The 14,202-nt window shown below is 37.3% G+C and overlaps 1 protein-coding gene across 1 annotated transcript in view; it reads right to left on the reverse strand.

Moving 5' to 3' along the window:
* The window catches only part of LOC141284363 (protein bicaudal D homolog 1-like), an 86,095-nt gene that overhangs the window by 33,225 nt on the left and 38,668 nt on the right, over positions 1-14,202 (reverse strand). Inside the window, exons 3-4 of the mRNA XM_073817360.1 lie at positions 3,807-3,937; positions 239-496 (exon numbers count right to left, since the gene is read on the reverse strand). Of these exons, the coding sequence (XP_073673461.1) occupies positions 239-496; positions 3,807-3,937 (389 nt within the window). The remainder of the gene's footprint in view (positions 1-238; positions 497-3,806; positions 3,938-14,202) is intronic.

Genomic DNA, 14,202 nt, shown 5'->3' on the forward strand with positions numbered 1-14,202 from the left:
TTTGCCGTTGGCAACACAGACCAAGCCGTAACACAATATTAAGCCATAAATAATCCGAATCCATTGTAGGTTGCTGTAACGTAGATCACCCATCTTTGATTTTGACTTGAGGCTTATTTAGTTTGCTCTTAATGGCAGATGTAAATGGCTCCGGCCTGGTCCAGATAAGACTGTTTGTTTTGAAGTAATAACGTCTTGCGTCCTGCAGAGCATCTAAGCCGTAAAGATTTTGACCGACCAATGTCACGTTCCCATTTGCAGCCCCAGCATGAGGATGAATCGTCCTTCCACTCTTCATGGGAGAGTGAATATAGTGGCTCTTTTGTGTTTGTGTTCTTTGAAGGCTTTAATTGCTGTGTGATGTTGGCCTGCTGCAAAGCAGAGTTGAGGTTGTGGTACCGCGGGGTATTAAGTGGCTCATTTCCCTCTCTCTCCTGGGGCAGAAGAGAGCCGACTCTGTGTATCGCTGCAGGACTCGTCTCTGGCGGGACCAGGGCTGTGTTTGGAATGAAATCCTAGCTTAATACATACTCAGTACTGTGCAGTGTACACTATATACGGCATACTAGTTTTTTTTTTCAATAGTAAGTGATATACTCCAGGATAATTGTTTCATTTGGTCGTATGCTGCATTATCACATGACCTCATTATGTTTGTTATATATATGCTATATACTGCAGAAATAGTAGGTAGTATGCTATTCCAAGTATATTTCCTCTTCTTTGTAGTTGCTTGTTTCAATCTGCTCTGTCACCTGGTCTGTCTCGTCGTCTTTCACATCACTCCGTCTGTCCTGCTTCCCATCAGCCAGAGATTTGCTTACCCAGTCATGCAGAGATAAGCTCTCCACACCAAAACAAAGCCCCTAACCGTGTTACGACTCTTTTTACAAGCTGTGGATTAAGAATTGACTCTGTAACATCTGCAAAGGGAAAGACAATTGTGAGATACGATGACCCGCAGCGCATTTATAGGGCACATGAAAGCTAAACATATTTAAATAAACGAGTTATTTTGAAGCGGAAGCAATTGGATTTCTAAAAGCACTTGACTTGTCTTTCTGACCCGGGCTTTGTCTGAAATCGGATGCAAAACTCACAGTTTGTGTACACAACCACACTACAATGATAAAAATCCACCCAGTGGTATTTTTTTAATCTTTAAAAGTAATATCCCCTTTTTAAAATCAGGTCATTCTCAGCTTCTTGTCGGTGTGGCGAAACACAGACAGAGACCGTTCCCACGATAGTTGATTGACATGAGCGCCTTCCCTTAGACCCGCCCTCACCGAGCTGAAACAGTCTGACTCCGATCGCCATTGTGTGACTCGGGTGCAGGGAAAGACAAGAATGTCTCTGATTGAGCGATTGAGGTGTTCTGTTGTTGGATGTAATAGTGAACATAGCAGTCGTCATTTACTCCCGACATCTGAGCCGCTGAAGACGCAGATGATAACTTTACTTTCTTTTTTGTAAAATGGAAAGCGCCGATCCCGATCTACATATGCGTCTATGTTCGTGCTAGTCGTTTTTGAAGCAACTTCCCCCACAGCAGAAGTGAGTATAAGGTTTTTTTTTTTATCCATCTTTGCAAATGGCCTTTCTTGTGCTTAATGTGCTTGTTGGCAAGTTTTGCCGCTAAACATGGCTAAAGTAAACATTACGGCTCATAATCCCACATCAGAGAGGGGCAGGGCGAGCAGAGCTAATTTGCATTTAAAGAGACCATGCAATAAATTTATTTATTTATTTATTTTTATTTATTTTATTTTTTTTGCAGAGCTGATTTTGACAAGGTAAAAGGGTGTTTTTTTACACCACTATTGAGAATTTTTAACCAAAGTATCTTATAGACTTTTCATTAAGACCCTAAAGAATCATATGAACTTGTGGAAAATGGGCATCAGATGATCCCTTTAAAATGCTGTGTATTAGTGCCATCAAATAGATTAATCACATCCAAAATATAAGAAATATTTACATGTTAAAAAACACATATATACACAGCACACACACATATATTATGTAAACACAAACTTTTTTTGATGCGATTAATTGCGATTAATCAATTAATCGGCAATACTTTCCCCTCTAAAAAACTATTTAGCACTGCTGTATAAAGGTGCGACAATAAATCGCTTCGTTTGTGATGAAATCGCCGAATCGATCCACAAATTGATTTATCATCGCACCCCTACTGATATAACTAGGACTGGAAAATGTTCTCTGGATATTTAAATGTAGAAGTTAGATGTACTGTAAATACAGTTTCATGTCTTTTTTTTTTTTTTTTTACACAAGTAGTTCATTCATGGTGCTTTTGTCATTTTTGGAGTTTTTTTGCCCCCATTTACTTTCATTGTATGGAAAAGAGCAGCTTAAACATTTAAGAATTTTTAGATATTGAGACTAGAAACAAGACAAAAATACTAAGTAAGATGAGCCTTTTTTTTTGCAGTCTATGTAAACACAAACCCTTATTTTGGATGTGATTAATCGTGATTAATCGTGATTAATCACGATTAATCGATTTAAAAAAAGAGATAAATCTCACGAAGGAGAGCACTTGTGTTTTCGGCTGAGTAATATAAGTGGTTAAATGTAATTGCACCTTGATTTTATGCTTTTATGACATGAGAATAATGCAAACACAGCCCACTGTGAACTCTCTTGTAATCCATTTCAACCTCTTCGAACTTTATGAATGATTATGTAATTAATGATTATGTATTATGTAAGTGCAGTGTGTGTGTAAGAAATTGGAAGCAAACAGAGCTCAGAATAAATTTAAGAGAAATGCGATGTATTCCCGAAAATCAGGAATATTCCCGAGAATCGGTCCACGAATTGAGTTTTCGTCGCACCTCTACTGATATAACCAAGACTGGAAAATGTTAGCCAATAATATCATGGCATAGTGTTTTACAGTCCAAACAAGACTTCACATCAGAACACAATCAGACGCCTCATGAATTTTGACAGAATGGAAGATTTTCTGTAAATAGTAGCGTACATTTTGCCCTGTTTCTTCTATTATATGGCTGTTTTTTTTAAGAAGACTTGAAATATAGTTCAGAAGGCATTTGGACTATATTCATTGTGCTTTTAATGCATTCATTTACTTTCATTGTATGGAAAAGAGCAGCTTAAACATTCTGTGGAAGGAAAAAAAGGTAACGTCAAGGAATGACGTGAGGGTAGGAAATACATTTTGTTTGTTTATAGATATGGTTACTCCAAATGGCTTCTGTTTTCACTTCTGACTGGACCTAGTATTCACAAGCATGATCGGTGCACTTAATGCCTGCAGACGGTGAGCCCTATCATATTTATTTAGTGTTTTTTCCAGTCATGTTTTCTTCTGAAAGGGTCAGAGGAGTTGCGTTTGGCGGTGGGCGTCTGCAGGGTATCAAGGGAAGTCTGTGCTGGCACTGCCTTACAAGGACACTCGCATCAGGCGGAGTGGGGAAAGCTGCTCGTAAATCAATTGCGGGTTTGGCCCAGTTTCTGCCAAAGCCCAGATCTGCCAGCATCGTAAAGTAAACGGCGAGCCGGCGGTCTCGCATCCGAGGGAAATAGGAGGAGGCCTTCTGGAGCTGGGCTGTGCCACGGTCTCCGCAGATTCAGAGACAGCTGCTCTGAGCTTTTGAGATTGCTAAGGGCTGCTGTCATCAGGGTGTCAGTGATCTGATGAAAAACCCGGCGCTCCCCGTTCATCACATATCCTAGAGCCGCGCCCCTCCGCACGGCTTTGATTTCAGGCCTGGTGGCTAGAAAAAGACGGCCTTATCTGCAGGTGATAATACCGGCTTCGCTATCAGTGAACGGTACATTTGGCTCAGTGTGACGAACACAGATTTTCTTTCTGCTGAGTGACGGCGTGTACTGATAATGCCGCTCGGTGGGAAATGCTGAGCTCGGGTTAATTGAGACGGACCTGTGAAAGACACACCAAATTCATTTCAGATTAGAGAGATTGTGCTTTTATTATTACATGATCAGATTTATAACCGAATGGTGGGATCATATTAGGCCCTGTGGTTTCTTGTTATGACTGATTAAAATTAAAATTCTATTAAAATTCTTTAATATTCTGTCTGAATGAATAAAAAATAAAAGACTATGAAAAATAGATATTTATCTGCAATATTTCATTGTATGGAAAAGAGCAGTTGTTTTTTTTTTTTTTTAATGTAGTAGCCTTTTATAAGGTTTAGTTTTAACTTGGCGTTAGATGACCGCAAAGGTAATGTAAATGTAAAAATAGCAGAAATGAGCATGAACAATTAAATATTGGTCAATATTGGTCAATTGGTGCATTTTACATGTTACTTTTTTTAAAAGGACTAATTCATGCCTTTTAGGATCACCCACAATCATATATTTACTTTTTTTCCAAAAAAGAAAGTAATACAAAAATGGCTTGAGGTTAAGTGAATACCATTTTATTTTATTATTTTGTTATTATTATTTTTTTATTATTTTCATTTATTTTGATTATTTTTAATTTGATTTAATTTATTTTATTAATTTTAATTTAATTAAAAAATGTTCATTTTATTTTATTTTAATTTAATTTAATTTAATTTAGATTTATTTTTATTTTATTTAAATTTAATTGTAATTTAATTTTAATATTTATTTATTTATCTATCTATTTATTTATTTATTGCACAAAATTGCACAAAGATTGGTTAACCTTTTCAAATATAACATTCACACCATCATTAAAGAGGCAGTTTACCCAAAAATTTAAATTTGGTAGCAATTGACTTCCACAGTATGGAAGCAATGCAAGTGTTTTTTTTGTTTTGTTTTTTTTGTTGTTTTTTTATTTTAATGTTTTACTTTTTATTTTTTTATTGGATTTATTTTATTATTTTATCTTAATTTTATTTTATTAAATGTAATTTCTATGATTATTTTATTATTAAAAATTTTTTTTGCACAAAATGTTCAGTTTTGACAGTGTGACAGTTCACCCAAAAATGAAAATAAGATTTTTTTTGTTTATTTATTTTACTTTATTTTTTAAATTAATTTAATTAAATTTATTTTATTTTATTTTATTTTATTTTCATTCAATATAAAATTCACACCGTCATTAAAGGGACAGTTCACCCCAAAATGAAAATTTGGTAGCAGTAGACTTCCACAGTATAGAAGAAATGCTATGAAAGTCGATTGCTATTTTATTTTATTTTAAATTTGATTCAAAAATTTATTTATTTATTTATTTATTTATTTATTTATTTATTTTTGCACAAAATGTCCCTTTAAGATATGTAAACATCTGTTATGATTGGTTAACCTCTTCAAATATAATGTTCACACCACCAATAAAGGGACATTTCACCCAAAAATGAAAATTAGGTAGCCAGAGTATAGAAGTGCTATGGAAGTCAATGGCTACCGTAAACTGTTCGGTTCCTAACATTCTTCAAAATATCTTCTTTTGTGCTCAACAAAAGAAAAAAAAAACTCATACAGAACTTGATGGTGAGTAAATTTAATGTAAATTGCATTACTTGGTGATATGTAAATGTGGGTGGTCTTGCGTGTCATAATCATAACTATTTTTGAATAAACTCTTTGTTTGGAGCACTTGAGTATGTCAACGTCGTCTGACAAACGCTTATTGCAAAAGATCAAAGCAAAACCTGTTTTCCCAAATACATCCCCTAAAGCTACAGTGGCTGTTTCACACAGAGAAGTGTGCATGTCTGTCTGTGACCCTGTTGAACTCACATATTCTCGCAATTGTATGACAAGAGATTATGTAAGGAATGTATTTGTATGTGTGTGTGTGTGTGTATAGTTGCTAGCGAGACTCTGCAGAGCTTCACGAACAGCACTCGCCAAATTTAACTCTTTACAGCAGACTAGATTTACACCTCCTTTCAGTCTCCATTGTGTCTTTCTCAGTAAAGCACTGTGATGTTGTGAATGGTTACAATGGGAGTGTGGATGTGGTGAATCCTAGCGGAGGACTGGTTTCTTAGGTTTTTAGTTACCTATTGAGATGAGATGAAAACAGGCGAGGAGAGGACAGCCAGGGGAAAGGGCTTAATCTCAGGCAACGTGAGAGCGCTCTGTTCCCAGCAGTCTGTAGAGGGAAAATAAAACAATAGCTGTCGGGCTGTGACCCTGGACAAGTTTGTCGTCCAAGTACAAGTTTCAGATAATAGTCTGGCTTGACTGAAACGGGCCTTTCTGTCCGTTTATCACCTTGTGGCAGGGGTGCACTACACAATATGCCAGGAAATCGAGATGAGCCTCGCTGAAATGTGTGGGGTGGCACAGAGATTTCATCTTCAGCACAACATCAGTTTAAAGTCTGTAATGATTTATTACTGGGTTCATTTAGAGTCTGCAGTCATTTCAGGAATGTCTAGTCCACCAGACCTGAGCCAGTCAAAGTAAACACTGCAGTCATATCATTTCATAAGGAGGACTGAGGCCAGAAACATGCTGAGTTTACTGTATAATGTGAAATGTCATGAAATTTGACAAATTTGGGATGAATAAATCAAAAGTATATCAGTACACTTAAATCGAAACACAAGATGGACTATTAAGCTGCAAAAATATTATTTAAATATGAATCCTGCATTTTCTCTGTCTGGTTTTGTTTACTACAGACATACTGAAGTATGCATTTGCGCTCGCTGTGTTTTAGCCTCTCCTGCCTCAAAATATGAATACATGAACACATAAATGTCTAGAATTGCTCTGAGAGTCATTTCATGAGCATTTTACCATTTCGTTTGAGAAACTATCATCATATCATATACAAGCAGAAACTTAAAGGTCTTAACAGCAACCTGTCAAAATAAAAGTTTGGTTTAACTTGAACAAATTGTGACACAAATATATTACTGAATGCAATGATCGTAGTACTGCTACTACTACTAATAAAATTACTACCAAAACATTATTTTTGGAGGAATATTTACCAGAAAAATTAACGAGAATTTATTTACTAAAGAAATGTAAATACACAACACAACATTTCTGGAAAAAAAAGAAGAAACAAACAATATATAATATAATGCAATAGATTTTTAAAAAATAAAATTAAATAATTAGAGATGCTTTTGATTGATAAAATGTAATAAAGGCGTTAAAATGGAATCCAGAAAATTCATGTAATACACAGAATTTGGTAAAAAATAAATAAAATAAAACTGAATTTGAGAGAGAAAATAAAAATTCATAATTCATGTTAAACGTTTAATAAATTGCTGTTGAGTTGTGTAAGTTTCATGATTTCAATTAATTACATTTGATTAAAAAAATAATAATCATTGAGTCATTGAAAAAAAAACATGTAATAAAAAAATAACTAAATTTGAGTGGATATATATATATATATATATATATATATATATATATATATTTATTTATTTATTTATTTATTTATTTATTTATTTATTTATTTTTTTTTTTTTTGATTAACAGTAATTTATTTAAAGCTCAAGTTTCATGATTTCAATTGATTAGACTTTTTATTAATTTTTTTTATTTAACCATTGAGTAAAAGCATAATTTAGGGGGGTGTATAGGGCCTTAATTACATTTTTGTTAAATTTTTAATAAATTGCTGTTGAGTTGTGTAGGTTTCATGATTTCAGTTAATTAGACTTTATTTATTTATTTAATTTTATTTTACCATTGAGTCTAAAATGAAAATCAGAAAGAAACGGAATCCAGTAAAATTAAAATGGAAAAAACTGAATTGAGAAAAAATAATCATCATTTTTAATAAATTGCTGTTGAGTCTAAAAAAATGAAAATCGAAAAGAAAAAACTAATTTTAGTTTTCCAGGAAAAATAAATAAATAAAACCCTAGAGCCCTAGTATTATTAAACTGAAAATAATTTTCTTCGGTCTTAACTACTGTAGGAATAGGTCCAAAAACAAAACAAAACAAAACAAAAAACAGAATATACACTGCCATTCCAAAGTTTTTCTCACGCTCACCAAGGCTGCATTTGATATAAAAAAAAAAATACAGTAACAATACAGTGCTGCTTAATATTTGATGGCGTATTTCTGTGCAGCTGTAACATTAGAAATATCTTTACTGTCATTTTTTAGATCATTTGCCATCATGGCAGTTGTTGGCCTTACCGAGAAAATCATAGAAAATGCTAATACTTAATATGGCACCCCTTGTAGAAATGCTGAGAATGCAGCTTCATTTTCCATATATTTGCATAGAATGTTTCAAGACCGAACAGCTTGTGAGAAAATTGAGAAAAAATACATTTATTATTTATGAGTTGACTTCTGAGCTTCAGTACAATAGATCCGTGGAGTCACACTGTGCTCATATCGTCCAACCAAACACCATGGGGAAGTTTAATTTGGTAGACACTGCGTGTTCTTTAACACTTCTCCTCGGCTCATCTTTCATTTTGTCTTGTTGTGACTCCAGATTGACTGGAAACTTGTGCAGTGATTGGCCATTGGCGAAGATTGTTGAAAAGATGCACAAATGAGACTTTTATGTGGACCAAATAAGTATCAGATGCAGCTGAAGCAGAGACATCGACTGTATCCGTCCCAGCGTGTTTGAGGACAGCTTCAAATGATTTTGAATGTATTAATGTTGTGCAGGGCTGTTTTGATCTTTGTCCCGCAGTGCTTTGTCATATGTCCCTATGGCTGTGTTCCCACGGATGTGATGTTATCGATGCTTCGCTGACTCATTGATTCAGTGATTTAGCGATGGTGTTTAGTGGCTGCTTGCCCGATGGTTTAGTGTTGAAGCTCAGCACAAACATGTCGACTGTCTCTCCTTGCAGTCTGGCACCCTCACAACCTGGCGCCGACCCTGCTGTGAATCTGCTGTTGACTTGAGTGCGTGGGGAGAAATGAACAGTTTTTTTTGTCTTGTCTTACCACAAAATGAGAAATCCTGCCACGGTGTTGCTGTGGTATCAGTCTCAACTTGTCGCTAATATTCATTAGAATAACTTCCTCCTTGGTTTCTGTGTGGTATTTCTGTCATCTTTCTTCAGTGAAACGAAAGAAGATATTTTTTTAAAATACTAAGGCTTATGTTTACCACAGCAAGGGTACATTATTATTGTTTAGATTATAAAGCTCCAAGAAGCTCTAAAAATTAGTCCATACCAGGAAACTTTTGGGATCCCGAAATGTGTTCCCACTGTGTTGAAGTGTAAAGATTTATTTTTTATTTATTATTAAACATTTAAGTAAACGTCAACTTTTATTTATTTATTTGAATTAAATATCTTTAACAAAAATATTAGCTTATTTATTTATTTATTTATTTATTTAAGTAAACATAGCTGTTACTACTTTTTAAGCATTTAATTGTTCCTATTTTTTAATTCATGTAAAGATTGATTCTTGTTAACTTTTACATAATTATGGTGTTAAACATATTTAAATATGAGCTTATTTATTCAGTTAAAAACATTTAAACTCTGTCAATTTTGAGATGTGATGAGCTTTTTTGTATTGTTTTAATATAAAATAGTTTTTTCAATATTGCCTGTTCCCAGTCATCATTCTGCTGGAGTAAATGGAAACTGAGGCAAAGGGAGTGGATATCTTAGAACTCCAAAACCACCGACATCTTAATTAAGGGTCTTGACGCCTTGGATGAGGATCTTCATTTTTTTGGCCTTGAGATCAAACGACCCCACAGTGGAAATATGTCATTAAGGGTTTTATTATAGTTTGCCCTCTGCTAAATTCCCTTGAAGTATTAATCCAGTTGGCCTTTTTCTTGTCAGAAATGCCCAAAGCTATAAAAACTGGAGTGCATTTGTGATTAACAAGAACCAAAGTGAATGAGTCATGGGGGTTGATGAGACATTATATAACCCTAGTGCGCGAACTCTGCCACGTAGCCTGGAGAATGAACCGGGAGCTTGTTTCTCCTGCGGTAAGAGGGAAGACCCGGGGCCTCGCCAAATCCTTCTAATCGTTTCATCTCAAGTGGATTACAGACGATTAGCGCCTCTGAACTTATCAGAGCGACCCCCTCCGATCCGGATGCTTCTGCTTGTCCTCCTCTGAGGGATGAGACCTTCTCTGACCTGAAGTCACTCCTCTGTGTCAGTTGCTCTCCACCAGCTTTGCTGGGCTTTGCTCTTGGTGATTTAGACAGATGTTAGATTTGGAGGGAAGCTGCTAAGCTCCAGTCACTTGTGTACAGGGTGGGAAATTAACACCAGCTAAATGCAGTTTTGTTTTTGCTGTGGCGGGTAATTTTGTAGGCAACATGTTTCTCATATTCCTTCAACGAAAATAGCTGCTGTTTAGAAACAACGTTGTACTCTTGTTAAAGTAACATATTATATATAGAAGCTTGTTTGACTATTCATGCCAATCCTTTGTGGCATTCATGGCTGTCAGTTGCTATTGAAATTTATCTTAAGCTGAAGACTGAGCTCAACCAGAACGCAATTGTTTATACAATAAAACAGTAATATTGTAAAATCTATCTATCTGTCTATCTATCTAGTGTCGCTCTTTCTGACATTCAATCGCTGTCGCTCTATCTGTCGCTCAGTCGCTCTATCGTTCTATCTGTTGTTCAAACGCTCTGTGACGCTCTATCTGTCGTTCAATCGATCTGTCGCTCTATCTGTCATTCAATCGATCTGTCGCTCTATCTGTCATTCAATCGATCTGTCGCTCTATCTGTCGTTCAATCGCTCTGTCACTCTATCTGTCGTTCAATCGCTCTGTCACTCTATCTGTCGTTCAATCGCTCTGTGTCACTCTATCTGTCGTTCAATCGCTCTGTCACTCTATCTGTCGTTCATTCGCTCTGTCGCTCTATCTGTCGTTCAATCGATCTGTCGCTCTATCTGTCATTCAATCGATCTGTCACTCTCTGTCATTCAATCGCTCTGTCACTCTATCTGTCGCTCAGTCGCTCTATCGTTCTATCTGTTGTTCAAACGCTCTGTGACGCTCTATCTGTCGTTCAATCGATCTGACGCTCTATCTGTCGTTCAATCGATCTGTCGCTCTATCTGTCATTCAATCGATCTGTCGCTCTATCTGTCATTCAATCGATCTGTCGCTCTATCTGTCGTTCAATCGCTCTGTCACTCTATCTGTCGTTCAATCGCTCTGTCACTCTATCTGTCGTTCAATCGCTCTGTGTCACTCTATCTGTCGTTCAATCGCTCTGTCACTCTATCTGTCGTTCATTCGCTCTGTCGCTCTATCTGTCGTTCAATCGATCTGTCGCTCTATCTGTCATTCAATCGATCTGTCACTCTCTGTCATTCAATCGCTCTGTCACTCTATCTGTCGCTCAGTCGCTCTATCGTTCTATCTGTTGTTCAAACGCTCTGTGACGCTCTATCTGTCGTTCAATCGATCTGTCGCTCTATCTGTCGTTCAATCGATCTGTCGCTCTATCTGTCATTCAATCGATCTGTCGCTCTATCTGTCATTCAATCGATCTGTCACTCTATCTGTCGTTCAATCGCTCTGTCACTCTGTCGTTCAATCGCTCTGTCACTCTATCTGTCGTTCAATCGCTCTGTCACTCTATCTGTCGTTCAATCGCTCTGTCACTCTATCTGTCGTTCAATCGCTCTGTCACTCTATCTGTCGTTCAATCGCTCTGTCACTCTATCTGTCGTTCAATCGCTCTGTCACTCTGTCGTTCAATCGCTCTGTCACTCTATCTGTCGTTCAATCGCTCTGTCACTCTGTCGTTCAATCGCTCTGTGACGCTCTATCTGTCGTTCAATCGATCTGTCACTCTATCTGTCGTTCAATCGCTCTGTGTCACTATCTGTCGTTCAATCGCTCTGTGTCACTATCTGTCGTTCAATCACTCTGTGTCACTATCTGTCGTTCAATCGCTCTGTCACTCTGTCGTTCAATCGCTCTGTCACTCTATCTGTCGTTCAATCGCTCTGTCGCTCTATCTGTCATTCAATCGATCTGTCACTCTATCTGTCGTTTAATCGCTCTGTGTCACTATCTGTCGTTCAATCGCTCTGTCACTCTCTGTCGTTCAATCGCTCTGTCACTCTATCTGTCGTTCAATCGCTCTGTGTCACTATCTGTCGTTCAATCGCTGTGTCGCTCTATCTGTCATTCAATCGATCTGTCACTCTATCTGTCGTTCAATCGCTCTGTGTCACTATCTGTCGTTCAATCGCTGTGTCGCTCTATCTGTCGTTCAATCGATCTGTGTCGCTCTATCTGTCGTTCAATCGATCTGTGTCACTATCTGTCGTTCAATCGCTCTGTGTCACTATCTGTCGTTCAATCGCTCTGTGTCACTATCTGTCGTTCAATCGCTCTGTCACTCTATCTGTCGTTCAATCGCTCTGTGACGCTCTATCTGTCGTTCAATCACTCTATCGTTCTATCTGTTGTTCAAACACTCTGTGTCGCTGTATCTGTCGTTCAATCGCTCTGTCACTCTGTCGTTCAATCGCTCTGTCACTCTGTCGTTCAATCGCTCTGTCACTCTATCTGTCGTTCAATCGCTCTGTCGCTCTATCTGTCATTCAATCGATCTGTCACTCTATCTGTCGTTTAATCGCTCTGTGTCACTATCTGTCGTTCAATCGCTGTGTCGCTCTATCTGTCGTTCAATCGCTCTGTGACGCTCTATCTGTCGTTCAATCGATCTGTGTCACTATCTGTCGTTCAATCGCTCTGTCACTGTCGTTCAATCGCTCTGTGTCACTATCTGTCGTTCAATCGCTCTGTCACTCTATCTGTCGTTCAATCGCTCTGTCACTCTATCTGTCGTTCAATCGCTCTGTGACGCTCTATCTGTCGTTCAATCACTCTATCGTTCTATCTGTTGTTCAAACGCTCTGTGTCGCTGTATCTGTTGTTCAATCGCTGTCACTCTATCTGTCGTTCAATCGCTCTGTCTCGCTCTATCTGTCGTTCAACCGCTCTGTGTCGCTCTATCTGTCGTTCAATCGCTCTGTTGCTCAATCGCTCTGTTGCTCTTTCTGTCGTTCAGTCACTCTGTCGCTCTATCTGTCGTTCAATCACTTTGTTGCTCTGACACTATCTGACAACCTTGGTTGTTCTATCAATCTTTCTATATTTCTATCATTCTATCATTCTATCTGTTGCTTTATCTATCATTCTATCTGTCGCTCTATCGTTTTTATCGGCCACTCGTTCGATCTGTCATTCAGTTACTCTGTGTCACTCTATCTCTCGTTCAATCACCCTGTGTTGCTCTGACACTCTCTGACGCTCTATCGGGCATTCTATTGGTTGTTCTATCTATCTATATTTCTATCTTTCTATCTGTTGTTCTCTGTCATTATATCATTCTGTCGCTCTGTCATTTTACCTGTCACTTTTTCTGTCATTCTATTGTTCTATCATTCTATCCATCACTCTATCTGTCATTCTATTGGTTGTTCTATCGCTCTATATTTCTATCATTCTATCTGTGTCTCCATCTATCATTATATCATTCACTTTATCTGTTATTCAATCGTTGTCTGATGTTCTCTATCATTCTATCTGTCGCTCTCTTGTTCTATGTGTCGCCCATCTGTCGTTCTGTCTTTCTATTGCTGTCGTACTATCAATTTATCTGTCACTCTCTGTCATTCCATCGTTCTGTCTGTTGCTTTATCTGTAGCTCAATCATTCTATCTGTCATTCTCTGTCGTTTGTTCATTCAATCTGTGCCGCTCTATCTGTTGTTCAGTTGCTCTCTGTTGCTCTGTCTGTCGTTCAGTTGCTTTATCTGTCCTTCAGTTGCTCTTTCTGTCATTCAGTTACTCTGTGTCACTATCTGTTGTTCAATCACTCTGTTGCTCTGACACTATCTGTTGCTCTATCGTTTTTTTGCTCTCGTTTTTATCTGTCACTTTATCTGCCATTCAATCGGTCTATCTGTCACTCCATTGTTTTATCTGTCACTTTATCTGTCGTTCTGTGGCTCTATCTGTCATTCTATTCTATCTGCTGTTCTATCATTGTATCCGTCACTTTATCTATCATTCAGTCATTCTGTCTGTCGCTCTATCTGTCGTTTATCTATAGTTCTATATTTCTATCGTCTGTTGCTCTATCTGTCATTATATTATTCTATCTGTCGCTCTGTCATTTTATCTGTCACTTTATTTGTCATTCAGTCGCTCTGACTGTCGCTATATCCATCACTTTATCTGTCGTTCAGTTGTTTTGTTTGTTGGTGTTTGTTT

The sequence above is a fragment of the Garra rufa genome, chromosome 14, assembly GCF_049309525.1.
Source record: "Garra rufa chromosome 14, GarRuf1.0, whole genome shotgun sequence".
In the NCBI taxonomy this organism is placed as follows: domain Eukaryota; kingdom Metazoa; phylum Chordata; class Actinopteri; order Cypriniformes; family Cyprinidae; genus Garra; species Garra rufa.